Below are 16,049 nucleotides of genomic sequence, written 5' to 3' on the forward strand. Positions count from 1 at the left end.
ATTACAGCCATTTTTTCTGTTATGTAACACTTTTAGAAAGTTGCATTTTTTTGTCCTAACCATTTGGTGCCTTCAGCTTATGTCCTGGGTCACATGACTAAGTGTAGTTGGCCTTTGTGCATTCCTCACAGAAGTGAGCAAAAGTGGGACTAAATGTTGGCAGGATTGCCATTCTGCCAGAATGGGAGAGGTAGAGCAGCTCTTCACCCAACTTACCTTTGAAAGGAGGTGCCTCAGCACACTGACAAAGAACTTGACACTCGTTTTTTTGTTACCTTAAACCTCTTGGAGCTTTGGGGGGATTCTATAACTAGGTGGAAGACAGACCTAGACATTTCTCCCACCTCAAAGGCTGGCTCCAGTTATAAATACTTGACTCTCTGTCCAACTTTTCAGTTCACTACTGAACCTCCGGAGGACCCCCTTAAGAACTGCCCTGTACCTCAGAGGACTACCCTGCTGCTTGAGGTCTGCTTTGTAAGTCAGAGGAGTACCCTGCTGCGACCAGAGGGGTGCCCTGCTGCTTGAGGTTTGCCTTGCTGCTTGATCCCAGGACTAGCAGAGTGGCACCAAGAGCAGTTGGTTGGTCTCCTCTTCTGAGCTACAGGGACACAAAGAGGTCCAACAGGTTTAACCCCACACCTGGATCCTGCATGAAGTGAGTCCTATCCTCCAAGTGGTGCCCACCCAGTGGGCCCTTGGATATGGTGCTTAAGTTGCCAAAACAGCCCAAAAACCTAAACTTGAAACTTAGAACATTTTCCACTAAAAAAGTGGTCTGAGAACCAATAGGCAGCTGAGACCTACCTACTCGCTGATCCGCCTGAGATGCATCGCCAGTCAGCCTGACTTTGTGGTAGCCGCCACTACATTCTGCATTGCACTTTTCTGCACTGATCCTGTTGGTTTTTGGACTTCGTACAATGGCACCCTGATAAGCAGGCCCCAGAAAATTTGCTCTGACTCGTAAAAATTATGAAAGGGTTAAAAATCCTTATTGGGACATTAAGCTTACATATAAGTCTCTAGTATATGGTACCAAGTCTATCAACAGCCTGTAAGTTAAATGTCACTAGTGGACTGCAGCACATATTTAGGGAACACTAAAGTGACAATACAAGCTAGCCTACAGGCCTGCTCCTGAAGCCTGAGTGTGCAGTTTAAAAACTGCAAATTTGACGCAGCAAGATAAACCTATACTACTGGTTGGGGGATGAAGACTCCTTGGCTGCTGATGGTCATTGGGGCCAAGAACCCCTACTTTTGCCACAAGTAAGTATCCAACAGTGGGATTGCTGAGACATCATCAGAGGCCCCGCCCCCTTTTTCAATCACTCTGCAAAGGGTAATATTGCATTCCCCAGCACACGCTTATTACAGTCCACATCAAGAGTGACAAATAAGTATTCAAATCCTATCCCCGTCTTTATTATTCTTCTTATTGGATGTTCTCAAATCTCAGTCAACACGTGTTTCGTCACATATTCAGCGACTTCTTGAGGGCTAAGAAATTATATACAAACACAAAACTGCTGTAAACAATAATTTGTTTACAATATATTCCCATCACTACAGGTGATTTATGTGGAATTCCAACGTATTTTGAACAACCCAGGTCATTAGGTGTATTTGCATTGTGGAAACCCATGCATCATAGTTGAAACGTTCCGTGCTCTACTGCCAAATTATTCCTTGTTTGCTCATAGGAAACTTTATATAAATCATTATACGAAAGGTATGTTGCAAATAAAGTGCAGACACAAGCCATCATTCACTCTCTGTGAACCTCAAAAAATATTTAAAAAATATAAAAACATAGACCGTGGTTCTCTATCTATGATCAAGTAAAATCCGAAACACTTAAAGTCAGTAATCTGGATCAGTCTACCCAGAACTTCAATGAGGAGTGCCATTTACACCATGCCTCTGTGTGTAAAGCACGCATCACATGCATAGACATAACTAAAAGAAAAGAGCAAGTGTGGTAATTACCTATAATCTCTGTCAGTAGTCCCTAGCAATATAAGAAGGACAGCACAAATAAATATGGGGAAATATCAACCAATGGTTTTGGTTTGTATGTATAATACTATGGTAAGTAATAGGACTCCTACTTTTCAGCCGTGATAATTCCAAACCAGATAACAGTCTCAAGTCTTCTTACATTTCTTGGCGTCCAGTCTATTTGTGTCCCTCTGATATAATTATATGAATCAGATCACAAAAAAGTGTTTTTATGGATGAGATCACAATGCGTGTTTTTAACCTATAACGCAGAATACAATTTACCCTGCTTGGTCACTATGCAAACGTGAGCGTGGTTTTCCCATATTAGTTTCTTTCCCCAAGGCGGGAGTTGAAGGCCTTAAGTCTTGAATGGCCGACGTTCATCAAATATCAATTCCTTGATTCCCCGGAGTATGGAGAAATAATAAGTGGTTGTGTCCCTAAAGTACGCAAAATATATATATAACTAAGCACATATCCAGAGTGAGACTCAACGTTCACTACATACACAATTATTCACTGCCCCCATATTTTAAGAAATCACAGTTGCCCCAGTATTGGAACTTTCATAGATTCCCATAGCTTGGGAATCAATGAAAGTTACTAATACTGGGGAACCAAAGTTACAGGTAAGTAACTTGTCTTCTTCCTTACCGTCAGTTTGTGTCTATCCTCCTCTGTTGTGAGTACGCTCTGTATCTCTCTATACCCAGTAACGCATTTGTTTGTCAACCACTCTGCAAAGAGGCCTCCTAGCGTACTGCTGGTTATGGATGAAGTCCTCTTGGCTGCTGATGGTCATTGGGGGCCAAGAACCCCTATTGTGTCCCACACAACGAGATTGCTGAGACCATGGGTGAGAGTGCTGGTAAACTCTGCTCTGCCGGCGGGTTGGCGGAGTTTATACCGAAAACTGCACATTTGAAGCGGAGTACGAAGTGGCAAAACTCCACAAACTTCGCCCGCAGAGCGTAGTTTACCACCCTCCCCAACCAAATGCCCGTAGGACATGGTGCATGGTATTTAAAAAGTAGGATAAATGTACTTAAGTTCTATAACTCCTAGCAGTGAAAAAATCTCCAAAGAAATGTTTCACTGTGGCAAGTCTAACTCTACCACAGAAAAGTACTGGGTTACATTATAACAAATTATAATGCATAACGTCAGTTTGGGAATAGCTAGACCAGTGATCCAAAGACTTAAATTAATGGTAATTTAAAATCCAATCTAATCGTTAAGACTGATTATTTTTACTTTATCATTATATTGGAAATGCCACTTTTAGAAAGCTGGCATTTTCCTGCATAAAGCCTCTACTAGTTTTTTCAGAATGAATGCCCAGCTGTCACCTGGACGCCTAATGGCCACCTGCAATGAGGTGTGAATCGCTCCCAGGAAAGGGAACTAAAGGGCCTCAGGTGGGAGGAGGCATTACCTCCTCCTGATAGAATGTCATAGGGGCATGAACCCATCAACTGCACAAACTTCAAAGGGGCATACCCTGTCAATGGCAGATGCAACTCACGCATAGGCCTGGCCCTACTTTTGCCAAGTAGCCAGTGCCACACCAATCCCACTAGGGGGAAAACCTGCTTCAGAACTGCTTTGCAGGGGAAGTTTTCTCTCCCTAGACACATGTCACAGGTGTGCCAAGAGCGCTTCACAAGGAAAGTAAGGTTCTACCATATTGGGTTTGGGTATTGGCCCTGTAGGATAGTTTACAGTAAAACACACAGGAAGTGCAGCAACAGTGGGTAAGGGCACCCCTGGAAGCTTTTGCTCTCTTGGTTTGGTAGTGGATAGAAGTTTCCCCCACCCACAGGCTGGCACTGGGCATAGAAATAGCACACAAAGTACCCACTCAAGACCTGGGGAACACAGAAGAAGCATAACACCAACTTTTGAACCTGTGGAGATAAACCCAAACCATGGAGCTGCTCCCCATTTGTACGTAGGACAGAAGAGTAGACTCCAAGGGTTATTTATTTATTATACTGTTCATCTCCAGTACAAAAGCTGCCAGAAGCCCAAATCTCTGCTAAGCTCAGCTGGATTTGCCACTGGGCCCTGCAGATGGTTTCTGGGAGATCGATTCCTAAACCCCAAGTTGTGGCAAAATAGTGCTGGCCCTTTAACTGATGTTAGAGAGCACTCTTTCCCCCTCCAAAATTGCAAGACTGGATTGATGCTGTAAAAAATCAGGATCCCCACATTTCGGAAGACTAGATGGGATGGGCTTACCTTCTCGGTCGCCACCGCCAAACTCTGGAACACTCTGCCTACCTACATTTCTAAAGCAGATTCCTTTATGTGCTTCAAAAAACATCTGAAACATGGCTTTTCTTCACTTCTGAATCCTTGATGCTTGGTTGCTCTGCTCATGTTGATCTATCTGTCCAGGTACAGCACATTGGCACCTGCGGGTTTTAGTGCGCACTATGAATTTTATCCTATCCTATTTGAAAACCTTTTCAAAAGAACCTGAAGCTACCATCAAGCCACTGCTGAGCCAGTCACCCAGTTCGGACTGCCGGTTGGACTCAACTTGTTGGTTTGCCCCACCGAAAGGATTGTGATTTCCTGAAAAGTTTTTATGTTCGGATGTAAAGGATTTCAGAGGACCAATGCGGAGGATCACTCTGATGACGTCAACACCTTCCTGGGCCCAGACTTCAGACTGCACACCCTCTGTGTTTTTCTGCGTCATTGCGGAGAACCCTTAACTTCCTGCCACAGTCAAGGCTCCTATCAAGGTCCTGCACTTCGGCCATTTGTCATCAGTGAGCCCCCCTTTCAGACCCTGCTGGTAACCCACCCTACTGGCGACCTTGTCGACAAGGATTTTTCTCAAGAAAATACGACTGAGACGGGAAACTTTTCAACAAGATGAAGCTCCTTGCATTTGACCCACAATCTATTGCGTTCGGCCTCGATTTTTAACTTTGATCTAATCTAGCCTGATCAGATACCCGCAGTTGACTTTGCCCTTTTTGGCACTAGAACTATTTAAAATTCTGAAAAATCACATCTCCGGTTCCCTTTATCAGACTATTTTTTCATTTTGGTGCCTATTTGTTCATTAAAAGTTTCCCTATTAATATAAACTGGAGTGGTATTTTTATTTTTTGTGTTTTCTACGTTTTAATTGTTTTGGTAAAAATCTTTTAAACATTTCTCCCAAGTTAAGCCTGCCTTCTCTATGCTACAGCTACCAATAGTTGAGCTCAGGTTTAAATTATTGAAACCTAACTGTACCAAGTAAGGAATAGTACTGTTATTACTTGAAGAGGACTGATATCCACTTCAACTAATACTCTATTTTCTCATAGTTTCCAGCTGTTCCTCACTCTTCCCTGACAGTCTCAACATGCATTAACGCTTATTAAGACTGACATAAGGGTGCTTCCTTAGTTAGCTGAGTAGTGAATTCATGACTGAACAGCACTCCAGCAGTTGAGACTAATAATCTGGGAAGAAATGCGTCCCAGCTCCCTCATAGACAATTCAGTTTTAATGCCACAGTTCTAAAATAATGTTCAAATCCAGTACAGTCGCTATCCCATCCCCATTATGTGCCTTGGCACTACAACAAAGTCAGCAGTTTCCAAATATATTTTAATTTTAAGCCAGTCAACTTCCTCTACAATACTTTATTACAGATGTGTCCCTTTATTTCATTGCAAAACAAAAAAAATGTCTTTCTTTGGCATGAATAAATCTTTCAAAATCCTTTGTTTGCTGTTTTTAATTAACTCCTCAATATATTGTGTGAGATTTGTATTGAAATGGTAATCTCAGGAGTATTTAACTATTTTCCAAGGATGCCTTCAGTAAGTTTCTTAAGTATGCAGTCAGCAATGGCTCAGTGACTCACTGTTGGAATTGTTCAATTTCTGTTGTGGAATTCATGTGTCATTGTTACTGACTAAGATTGCTAAGAGTTCCCAGGGGTGGTATTTGCGCACTCTGCATATAAAAGATGGTGGCATAAGTTTGACTTAATGGCATGGTGTATAGTCAGGTTATTAAAATATCATGCTTCTAAAACAAATTTGACAGCAAGCATTGGCAATTCTAATAGGTCTGGCTTGAGAAAAATTTTGTATGGTAATATGAAACATTACAAGTAAATAACATGGGAATTAATATGTATTTGTGTGGAAGTGAAGGACTGTTGAATTATATTAGTGTAGGTTAAAAGGCCAGGTTACAGTTGCACTGTCGAGCCAGACCAATACAATCAATTAAGGTTAATGTCAGCCCTCCTCTCCTCTGTGCTGCTACCAGAGAAAAGCAACACAAATTATCTACTTATCTAAGACACTTTAATTCCATTCTAATGTCATAGTTGTGCCCCTGAAAGTTCAAGATTGGGCAGCTGGATAAATAAACAAAATGATCACAACTGTGTGGAGGACAAGCACACTTTTTGTAGAAGCACACGTCTTCTGCCCAATCAAAACATGTACTCCTGTCTCCCAAGATGTGGCGTAGTCAAAGCCTTTCTCTAGTAATGCTCAAATAATTGTCTGATGACAGCTGTGCGGTCAGGCCAGGCAATAAATAATGAACAGTTAATCTTTACCTTGCACCATATAGCCTGTGGTTCCTAATGTATTTATCATCCATCTAAGAACATGCTTTTTCTTTCTGACTCTATAGGAGTGCCTACATCTTGCAGGAGTGGACATGCAGTTAACTGCTACCTATTCCTTTTTGACTATTCTACAAGAAGAAACCCTGTCCATTCATTCCTACTGCCAAGCCTTCCTGCAAATCATTCTGCAAAATCTGGAGCACAGAGACACAGGTCAGGATCATGACTAGTGTATTACAGATTATCCATGTATTCAATACTTAAATTGCCTTTTATATCTTGTTTGGATTGTTGCAAAGTAGCGCATCGAAAGCTAATTTGCATAAAGCCATATTATGACCAAGTTAAGGGAAGTCAATTCTGAAGGAATTGTTACACTGCTCTGCTACAAAGGAGTTCCTGTAAGTGTTGTGTCAAAAGGCTTGAATTATAAGGGTTGTGCGTGGAAAAATAGCATCGAATCATATTAGAGTCCTGTTTGACGGAAGAAAAGGGTATTTCCAACAGAATGTTGGCAACTCAAACATTACTAGTGAGATTATCTAAAGGTTTGTAGGCCTCGGTTGAGCTCGAAGAGTTTCATTCCGCAGAATTCCGTGGAGTTATAGACAAAAGGGGGCTAATGTCCTGAGCACAACTCCTCATATAATTCAAAGAAGTCCAGTCTTCCTTCTTTTCACACGTTGATTTTATTCTTGCAGTATGATAAAATCTTCAGCTTAGATACATGTGACTCTCTTCTGACCCTTTCTAGCCAACACGTGTTTCGTCAGTTAGCGATGCCTCCGCATCTCTGACTTCTTCAGGGCTCTGAAGAGATATAAGAGAATACATAATCCTATATTATACAATCCTACCAACATAAAGTCACCTCCACCAAATCACCCAAATGTTCAGCAGATGATCATGGAGTGACTTTTATGCAAATCAGTTCTTCAATTACTCTCATCTCTAATACATCATTACAACAAGGGAAAACAAGTTATTAGACATAAAAGGCTGATGTTGTAAACATGAATCATGCAACAAAATCTTCAAACCACCGTGTATTGAACTAACTACTGACAAGGTGGTGAAAACCCTGAGTCCCAGGGCCACAAGAAAGCCACCAAAGAGATATCCTAAAGGAAACAAGCTCACCGATTTCAATATCCATCAACAATGTTGCATAGCACATGTACCATATTCCAGGAGAGGCAATAAATAACTTCATAAAACGGATCCAACTGGAGTAAGACAAATATCATATATTCACCAGTTACACATCATCTCCAACCGTATTCGACATAAAAAGGAGTAGAAAAGTAGTTTTCAACATAAACCTTTACCGTCTAGTTTCGTGAGTTCCTCATCCGGAACTGATATTCAACAGAGAGTGTGGTCTGTTGCCTAAAATCACAAGTACAGATATAAATATATGAGACAGTATATCGTCTCAATCCAAACTCCCTAATCAATTGTGTACACCGTACACTTCCCAACACATTTTATATTTTACTGAAAAATGGTTGACTATCCGCAACCATGTGCGTACAAACATATTTAATCCTAATATACCACTTATCGTCAGTCTGTAGGTTCTTAATAATGCGTACAGAGTAACATTTCTGACTGGCAGATATCCCTACTAAATTCTTGTTTCGAGCTCAACCATAAAGAATACGCTCTTACATCCTTACTCCAGGTCACACAAAACAATCCCTCCCTTCCTAAACACATACGTTGTATCCATTCATTGTGCCCCCATCCGAGTCCAGACCGAGAAGTTCTTACCCACATTAGACATTCTCTTCGAGCAATCTGTTTGTAATGCCCAAAAAACACCTTTTCCATAATATCGCCTGCTCATGTACATGTTTTCTACCCTCAATTTAGACAAACTATATAACCATCCAGCTCTTGAGACTCACCTCGATGAACAAGCGTTCTCCTCACACAGGCGAATCGGTGTAGTAAACGTGCATCAACTTGGGTGTACTCGCCGCATTTATACTAATCATGTGTTCCCTCGGCATATCAACCCCATAATAGATTCATGCCACTGTATAGGGGTATGGTAATTTCTATCCTCCAAACACCCTGAATTGCCTTCAAAACTAAAAATTATTGAAATAACCACAGTTAAGTCTTCTCAGAAAAAAAACGTCGCACACCCTTACACAATATGGCTGCCACAGTACTTCACTTCCCACCTCGCTAGAGAGTACATACGGGGCTCAAGCTCCTCGTTCATTTTAACTTTACTATAAAACTTTATTGATACATGACAGTCGGCGCATAAATGGCATTGTATTATCATACATCATGTCCATTATTTCCCAACATGCTAAATTAATTTGAACGCCATCATTTCATTATGGTTATCAACACCATTTAAAATCATGATTTCAAGTTTTTCAAATCCATAATATTTGCGATCCTTATTTGTAAAAAATCCCTTCTCTCAAATACTCGTGTAGATTTCGTAAAACACTGTAATTAAATCAACTCGACGCTTGTTTCCAATAGAACACCCAATGCTAGACTAACGGCGTGTTCCAGGACAACATAAACATTATACCATTGTGAAACCGAGAAACAACTTAAACTCATGCTGTGATAAAGCGACCTGAGTTTTTAGATTGTCCTTTAGCAACAATACATTTTCCAACCATATATTCAATGAGTACATATAACTGGTCATGAAAATGGTAACAAATACTATACTAATGATGAAGTACAAATAAATCGGCACATCATCTCCCATGCTACATCATACAATCAGTGGAATTCAATATACCCCAGAAGCATTTCAAAGGGGCTAATTCGTCATATAATCGTTCAAATTTCTCCATCTTATTCATACATCTTCTGACTATCATTCCACATTTACCCAATTGGACCTTTAATTTAGACACTTAGGAAATATTGCATCTCGTGATCTAAATTAAGCCCACTTCTTACAGAATCGAGATTCATGATCCATCGTGCCTCATTTTGGCGCAGCCTCAATTCTCTTTTACCACCTCTTCTCCCAATAGGGGTTATCTGCAGACCATGAAACCTGAAGTGTATATGTTTACTTTGGGCAGTGCATACATTCATATGTTGTGCTAGTGGGTACCTATTATCGTTCTGTTTAACAGCTCTAAAGAGAAATTTGAACGATTATATGACGAATTGGCCCCTTTGAAATGCTTCTGTGGTATATTGAATTCCACTGATTGTATGATGTAGCATGGGAGATGATGTGCCGATTTATTTGTACTTCATCATTAGTATAGTATTTGTTACCATTTTCATGACCAGTTATATGTACTCATTGAATATATGGTTGGAAAATGTATTGTTGCTAAAGGACAATCTAAAAACTCAGGTCGCTTTATCACAGGATGAGTTTAAGTTGTTTCTCGGTTTCACAATGGTATAATGTTTATGTTGTCCTGGGACACGCGGTTAGTCTAGCATTGGGTGTTCTATTGGAAACAAGCGTTGAGTTGATTTAATTACAGTGTTTTACGAAATCTACACGAGTATTTGAGAGAGGGGATTTTTTACAACTACGGACTTAGGATCACAAATATTATGGATTTGAAAAACTCGAGATCATGATTTTAAATGGTGTTGATAACCATAATGAAATTATGGAGTTCGAATTAATTTATCATGTTGGGAAATAATGGACATGATGTATGATAATGCGATGCCATTTATGCGCCGACTGTAATGTATCAATAAAGTTAAATAGTAAAGTTAAAATCAACGAGGAGCTCGAGCCCCGTATGTACTCTCTAGCGAGGTGGGAAGTGAAGTACTGTGGCGGCCATATTGTGTAAGGGTGGGCGACGTTTTTTTTCTGAGAAGACTTAACTATGGTTATTTCAATCATTTTTAGTTTTGAAGGTTATTCAGGGTGTTTGGAGGATAGAAATTACCATACCCCTATACAGTGGCATGCCTAAATCCTGTCTGGAATTTGGGTATGATGTTTTTTTCCTCCATCCAGCCTTGCAAATGGATTAGTAGGCACGAAGCATACAGTTTTGCTTCAACGTCAATCAATGAGATTAGTCTGTAGTTTCCCGGCTTACAATGATCTCCCTTTTTGAATATCGGGTGGATGATGGTCCCCCTCCAGGAAGCCGGGATGTTGGACTGCGAATATATCTCATTGAAGACTGGGGTGAGGATGGAAGACCACAACTCTGGGTTATTCCTAAAGATTGCGTTTGGTATACCGTTTGGCCCGGCCGCTACCTGAGACTTTAGTTTCATTATGAGACCACTTAGCTCTTTCACGTTTGTCAGGGAGCTTGGCTCATTGATGAGAGAATTCAATTGAGATGTAATGTTTTCTGCTGCGACCAGAGTGGATGAGGCTTGGACTTCCTTCTGTTCGTGGTGAGGCCCCTGAGGTAATTGTTCGGGACCCGTCGTAGATTTATTAAACAGGGTTGTCACGTGGGAAATCCATATATCAGCACCAATTCTTGCCTCCTGATGCAGTCTTGGACCGGCTGTTAATGTGTTGACAATGCCCCAGAAATCGCTGCTGTTCGGTTTTTTGCTGGCAGATAACAGTTGAAGCCAGATGGACTCTTTATGCGCTGTTTTTGCTTTTTCCAGGTTCCTTCTGTACGTGCGCCTTAGTGTTCGCAACTTTGGTTTTTCTTGTTTTCCACCCTTTTCTCCCACTCAAGATAGGCGTCGCACTTCTCTCGCGATCTCTCTTTTTTGCATTTTGAGATCTAGATTGAACCACGGATCCCTTCTGGTGACTTTTGTTGAGATCCTTCGCGTGGAGACCGGGAAATTTAGGGTCAAAAACTCGGCCAATCGCTCCCAGTGGATTACGTGAGCATGCTCTTATACAGGGCCTTGGATTTCTTTAAAGGCCTTGAGTTTTTCCTGAATGGATTGTGGGGCCACTCCTCGCCATTTTAGTTTACGCAGATTGAACGTTTCTGGCGGCTGCATGATGGTATTGCACTTTTGAGCGTTTTTTGTTTTGTTCTTCAAGTTCAGAGTCAACGGAAGGTGGTCGCTTTCAGCTCCTGGAATAATTCTAATGTTGTTAATTTGTGGAAGCAGGTTGTTGCTGATTATTATGAAGTCTATTGTCGAGGCGACTTTTCCACTCAAGTATGTTGCCGTGGGTGGCGAATCCCCTGGAGCTTTACCGTTCATGATTGTCATGTCGAGTGCTGCTAGTTTACAAACAAGCTCGGTCGCGCCCTGGGAGGATTTACTGTTTCTCCCCCGTTCAGTCGTTAGGAGATTGCTGTTAAAGTCGCCTGAGATCACTATATGGGAATTGATATGGCTTTTCTGCAATGAGTTTAGTAACTTTAATAGGGTTATATATTTACCCTTCTGCTTTTTTCTCTCTGGGTGGATATAGATGTTGATTAGAAGGAGTTGTCTGGTTAGTTCCTTGCTGCTTACCTTGATCACTTGGATCCAGTTTGCCCCTGTGTCTAATTCCTCTGTTGCCCAGTTCAATTTTTGAGTGATGAAGGTTGATAAGCCCCCTCTCGGATGGCCATAATTTGAACGTCTTTCCGCCAGGCGATGATGTTCAATGAAACCAGGTATTGAGCTTGCCCCCATGTTCCATGTTTCTTGGAGCAAGATTATTTGTTGTTGCATAAGGAATGATACGGTTTCTTGGTCTTGGCCCATGTCCCTGAAGCCATGCACGTGCCACAAACAGAGCGAGATGTTGGTTTATTGGGTATCTTCCCTCGCCAATGTAATACTTTTTCTTTCTTGATTAGGAATACTTATTGTTCAGTGTTTTTGGGATCCAGGACCAGTCCTTGATTTCCTGTAGGCTTCCCCCGGTATTACCAGGACTTTCGCTTTTGGGGTGCCTATTCTTGCGAGAGGGATCTACCGGTGAATTTGAACATGCACCACGTACGCATGTGGGCTGGTGTTTTCCTGGACTTTTCCCTTTGTTTGGTTTTTTAAGAAAGGGATATGGATACCTTGGGCGTTGAAATGCCTTAAGCCTGATGCCCCATGCCACAAATCTTCCACTCATAGCTGCAATTTTGTCCACCAAGTCTATGGACGACCAAGTAGTCAGAGACTCCTCCTCCACCCCCCTCCCAGTTGTTTCCTTGAATTCCACCAAAGTTAGGTCACACGAACGGATTCCTTTTAATTCGGGGATTTCTTGGAAGAGTCTCAAAAGGTTTCCCCTATTGAGTGTGTCTGGGGTGCCTTTTGATGAATATTCCGGGATGAAAGACAATTTTAGTTCACACTCATCGAATTCGACTTGCTTTTCGTATGAAGAGGGAACAGGTTCCTTTCTTCCACCGGTGGGTGTTGAGATTTGTGGAATGTTTTTACCACTTTCTTGTTCATACTCTGCCGTGTATAAGGTTAGCACCTCTAGCCTGGCACTTGGTGTTCCTGGTGATTTTCGAGCCATGTTCCCTATTAGTGGCTCCACTTGATCCTGGTCAAAAAGCTTACGGTGGCGATCCTTTCCCTTTATTGTTACAGCAATAAACTTGGGGAGGTTTTGAGGGATGAATAACGTTGGAGCATCCGACATATTCGCTGAAGGTTGGTTATGCTTTTCTACGTCAGGCCCCTTGTTTGTTACTGCTTGTTGAAGTGCACATTGTTGAATACCTGCTACTTTTCTGCTCCTTGGACTTCTATTTCCCGCTGATTGTTGGTTTTTTGTGTGTACTAGTTCACCCTGTTCCTTGTCAGCTGATGTTGTATTACTTTGTTGCTGCACGGGCGGGGTTACGTTTTTGATTGGTTTGTCCTCTAATGGTGGGCTTCCGGCGCCTTGATTGGTTTGAGGGGGAAGTTTGAGGTTTGGCCGTGTGGCTAAGGCCCTGACTCTTTGAGAAGGAGATCTGGATGCAGTGGGCTTGATTATTTTCAAAGGATCGAGCCTCGGACAAGGATAGTAGTGTTTTTTTTCCTTTCCGTGGATGTTTTTGCTGCAAAGAGTGGAAATAATTTGACCGGGGCAGGGCTAGATTGTTTGTTGTATTTAAGCCTAGCCTTCCTCGCACGCTTTCTTTCCCGTTTTGTGGTTTTAACTCCCACCAGTGCTGTTGGCTGTAGTTCCACTAGTTGATCTTTGCTTTGGTTTTGTTTTGTCTCAAGTTCTAATTTTGTTGGTATTTCGTTGGTATTTTTTGTTCCCTCATTGTTAGCTTTGGGGAGATGAACAATTGGTTCTTGCGCGACAGGTTTTTGAGATATTCCATGGCAGTGGTTATTGAAAGAATGTTTTGCTGCACCTAGAACGTCTTTTAAGAGTTCCGGAAGGGTTGCCAGTTTCTCAATTATTGGGCCGCAATAGCATGAGGCTAGCTGATTATTTTTGTCTCTTTGCTGATCCAGGGTTTCTCTCTTTGTTAATAACGATGTTATTAATTCAAATTTTGTGTTTACTCCAGAAATGTGACTGGCAATGAGGTTGACAAGATGGATTTGCACATCCATTTTATCTGACTGAAAATGTAGTACTTTTATAGATTGTTCAAGGGTATGGATCAGTGGTTGAGCCCATTGCATGTTGTGATTGACTTCGGTGTACTGCGCCGGGGTGACCAACCCGGAGCTTGACCCGTTTCCGGAGGAGATGGTTATTGGTGACGAGAGAATTGGTTGCTTGATTGTTATAGGGCTATGACCAGCCTCCGGTAGCTCTGTATACTGAGCGTCTTGTTTTCCCTGAGGGCTTAGGGGAGTCGATGAGACCAATTTGGCTCTTCTTTGTGGGGTTCTTTTCCTTGGGCTCGGGGTTAGATGATCCTTTTCCTGTCCCATCCCTTCTAATGATTCCAGGATTTCAATCAGATTCGCCTCGCTTATATTGGTAAACGATTTACTGGACGGCACTTCCTTTGAAGCGGCGCTTGCTGCCGATTTGATTAAGCCGATTTTTTTCTCCATTGACCATCTTGTATTTACTCGCATTCTTCCTTGGCTCCGGGAGGTGGTTTACCGGCATTGAGATTTGCAGCGGGTGTTGAATCATTTGGTGCCGGTATTGATCCTTCTAGGCTGGAGTTGAGTTTTCCAAACTCTCTGCTTGCCCCCGTGGGGGGCTCAAGTTCCAATGGTTCCTCGGGATCTCCGATGTTAATTGTTTTTGTTCTATGTTCTTTGAGACCTTCGGTAGTTGCTTCGGGTTTTGTTTTAGGGGTTAATACTGACGTTTCAGGTGCGATCTGATGCACCTGGACTATTACTGGCATTAGTTTCCTGCCATCAGTGTGAGCCAACCTGGTCTCCGACAATGGTTCATTAGATGGCGCAATGGCCAACATTCCTGGGGAACCTCGGAGAGAAGTTTGTGATTTTGCTGGCTGCATTGGGCTTGGTAGCATGGCAGATTCCTTTGGGGGGGTGTACATTGCCGCCATAGGGTCTTTTAGGAAAAAGAACTTTTGAATCCCTGTTTGATTGTTCGGTGTTGGCTTAGTCTTTGTTGTTGGTCTGGGAACTGAAACCAACCTATCCCTTTGGCCCGCACCGTTTTCAATGTTATTAGTTTGCGAATCCTCCTCTTCTAGTAGTTTGAGTTTTTTTTTTGTTTTTGCTTCCTTTTTTTCTTTGCGGTCTTTCTGTCGTCCCCTGGCGGATGGTTCCTGATCGCATCTGTGCGGAGCCCTGACGCTATATTCTTGAAGGCTTCTTAAAGGCTCGTTGGACTCTGTAGAGGTTATTAGGTTTTGGGGGCCAGCGGATGACCGGGCGTGGGGCGGGGAGTGCTCAGTCTACCCTGCGCCCCCGCCGTCCATGGCAAATTCTGTTCCGGTTGCAACCGCACAGTGAGGGACTCTGTAGGGTAAAGTTTTGCTGATATGACTCTGTGTGCTGTCTTCGCGCTGCCAAAAAGCTCTTCCCACCGGAAGGGGGGGGCACACGCGGGGACTGCAAATTTCAGCTCAGCTCCTTTGCTGGGAGTACATGCTGGTGTTTGTGGTGATGTTTTTTTTATCGATTGAACACAGCGTGTTATCTTAACGCTGCCAAAAAGCTCTTCCCGGGGGTGGGGTACACACTGCTGGCTTGGACCACCTGGCCGCCGCCCCCCACCACTAGAGGGCAGTGCGTGGCGATAGCCGCACCCGGCCGCCACTCGCGGTACCGGCAATTGGGGCACACACAGCTGCTGCAGGTTTCAGCTCAACGCCGGGTGTACTTGCCGGTGTCTGTCGGCGCTGGCTCTCTCGTGGCTCAGTCCCTGTATCACGGGTACGATCCCCGCTCGCGGCAGCTCTCCTCTGCTCCGCTCTCGGTTCTCGCATGTCAGCCCCAGTACTGCGGTACGGTCTCGGCTCGTGTCAGCTCTCCACCACTCCGCTGCTGCTGCCGCTCTACTCTGCACTGTGCTCCGTGCTCTGCTCTGCACCGGTTACGTGCTCTACACGTCAGGGACTCAGATCATCAGATTGACGATAAGTGGTATATTAGGATT

General features: G+C 42.8%; 1 protein-coding gene across 4 annotated transcripts in view; it reads left to right on the forward strand.

Moving 5' to 3' along the window:
* Window positions 1–16,049, forward strand: part of PPP4R4 (protein phosphatase 4 regulatory subunit 4) — a 1,921,930-nt gene that overhangs the window by 311,925 nt on the left and 1,593,956 nt on the right. For all 4 annotated transcript variants that reach the window (XR_013600947.1, XM_078660096.1, XM_078660097.1 and 1 more), the window contains exon 4: window positions 6,670–6,817. Coding sequence is in view for 3 of the 4 variants with exons in the window: in XM_078660096.1 (XP_078516222.1) it covers window positions 6,670–6,817 (148 nt within the window). In the remaining variant the exon portion in view is untranslated. The remainder of the gene's footprint in view (window positions 1–6,669; window positions 6,818–16,049) is intronic.

The sequence above is a fragment of the Lissotriton helveticus genome, chromosome 9 (assembly GCF_964261635.1).
Source record: "Lissotriton helveticus chromosome 9, aLisHel1.1, whole genome shotgun sequence".
In the NCBI taxonomy this organism is placed as follows: Eukaryota; Metazoa; Chordata; class Amphibia; order Caudata; family Salamandridae; genus Lissotriton; species Lissotriton helveticus.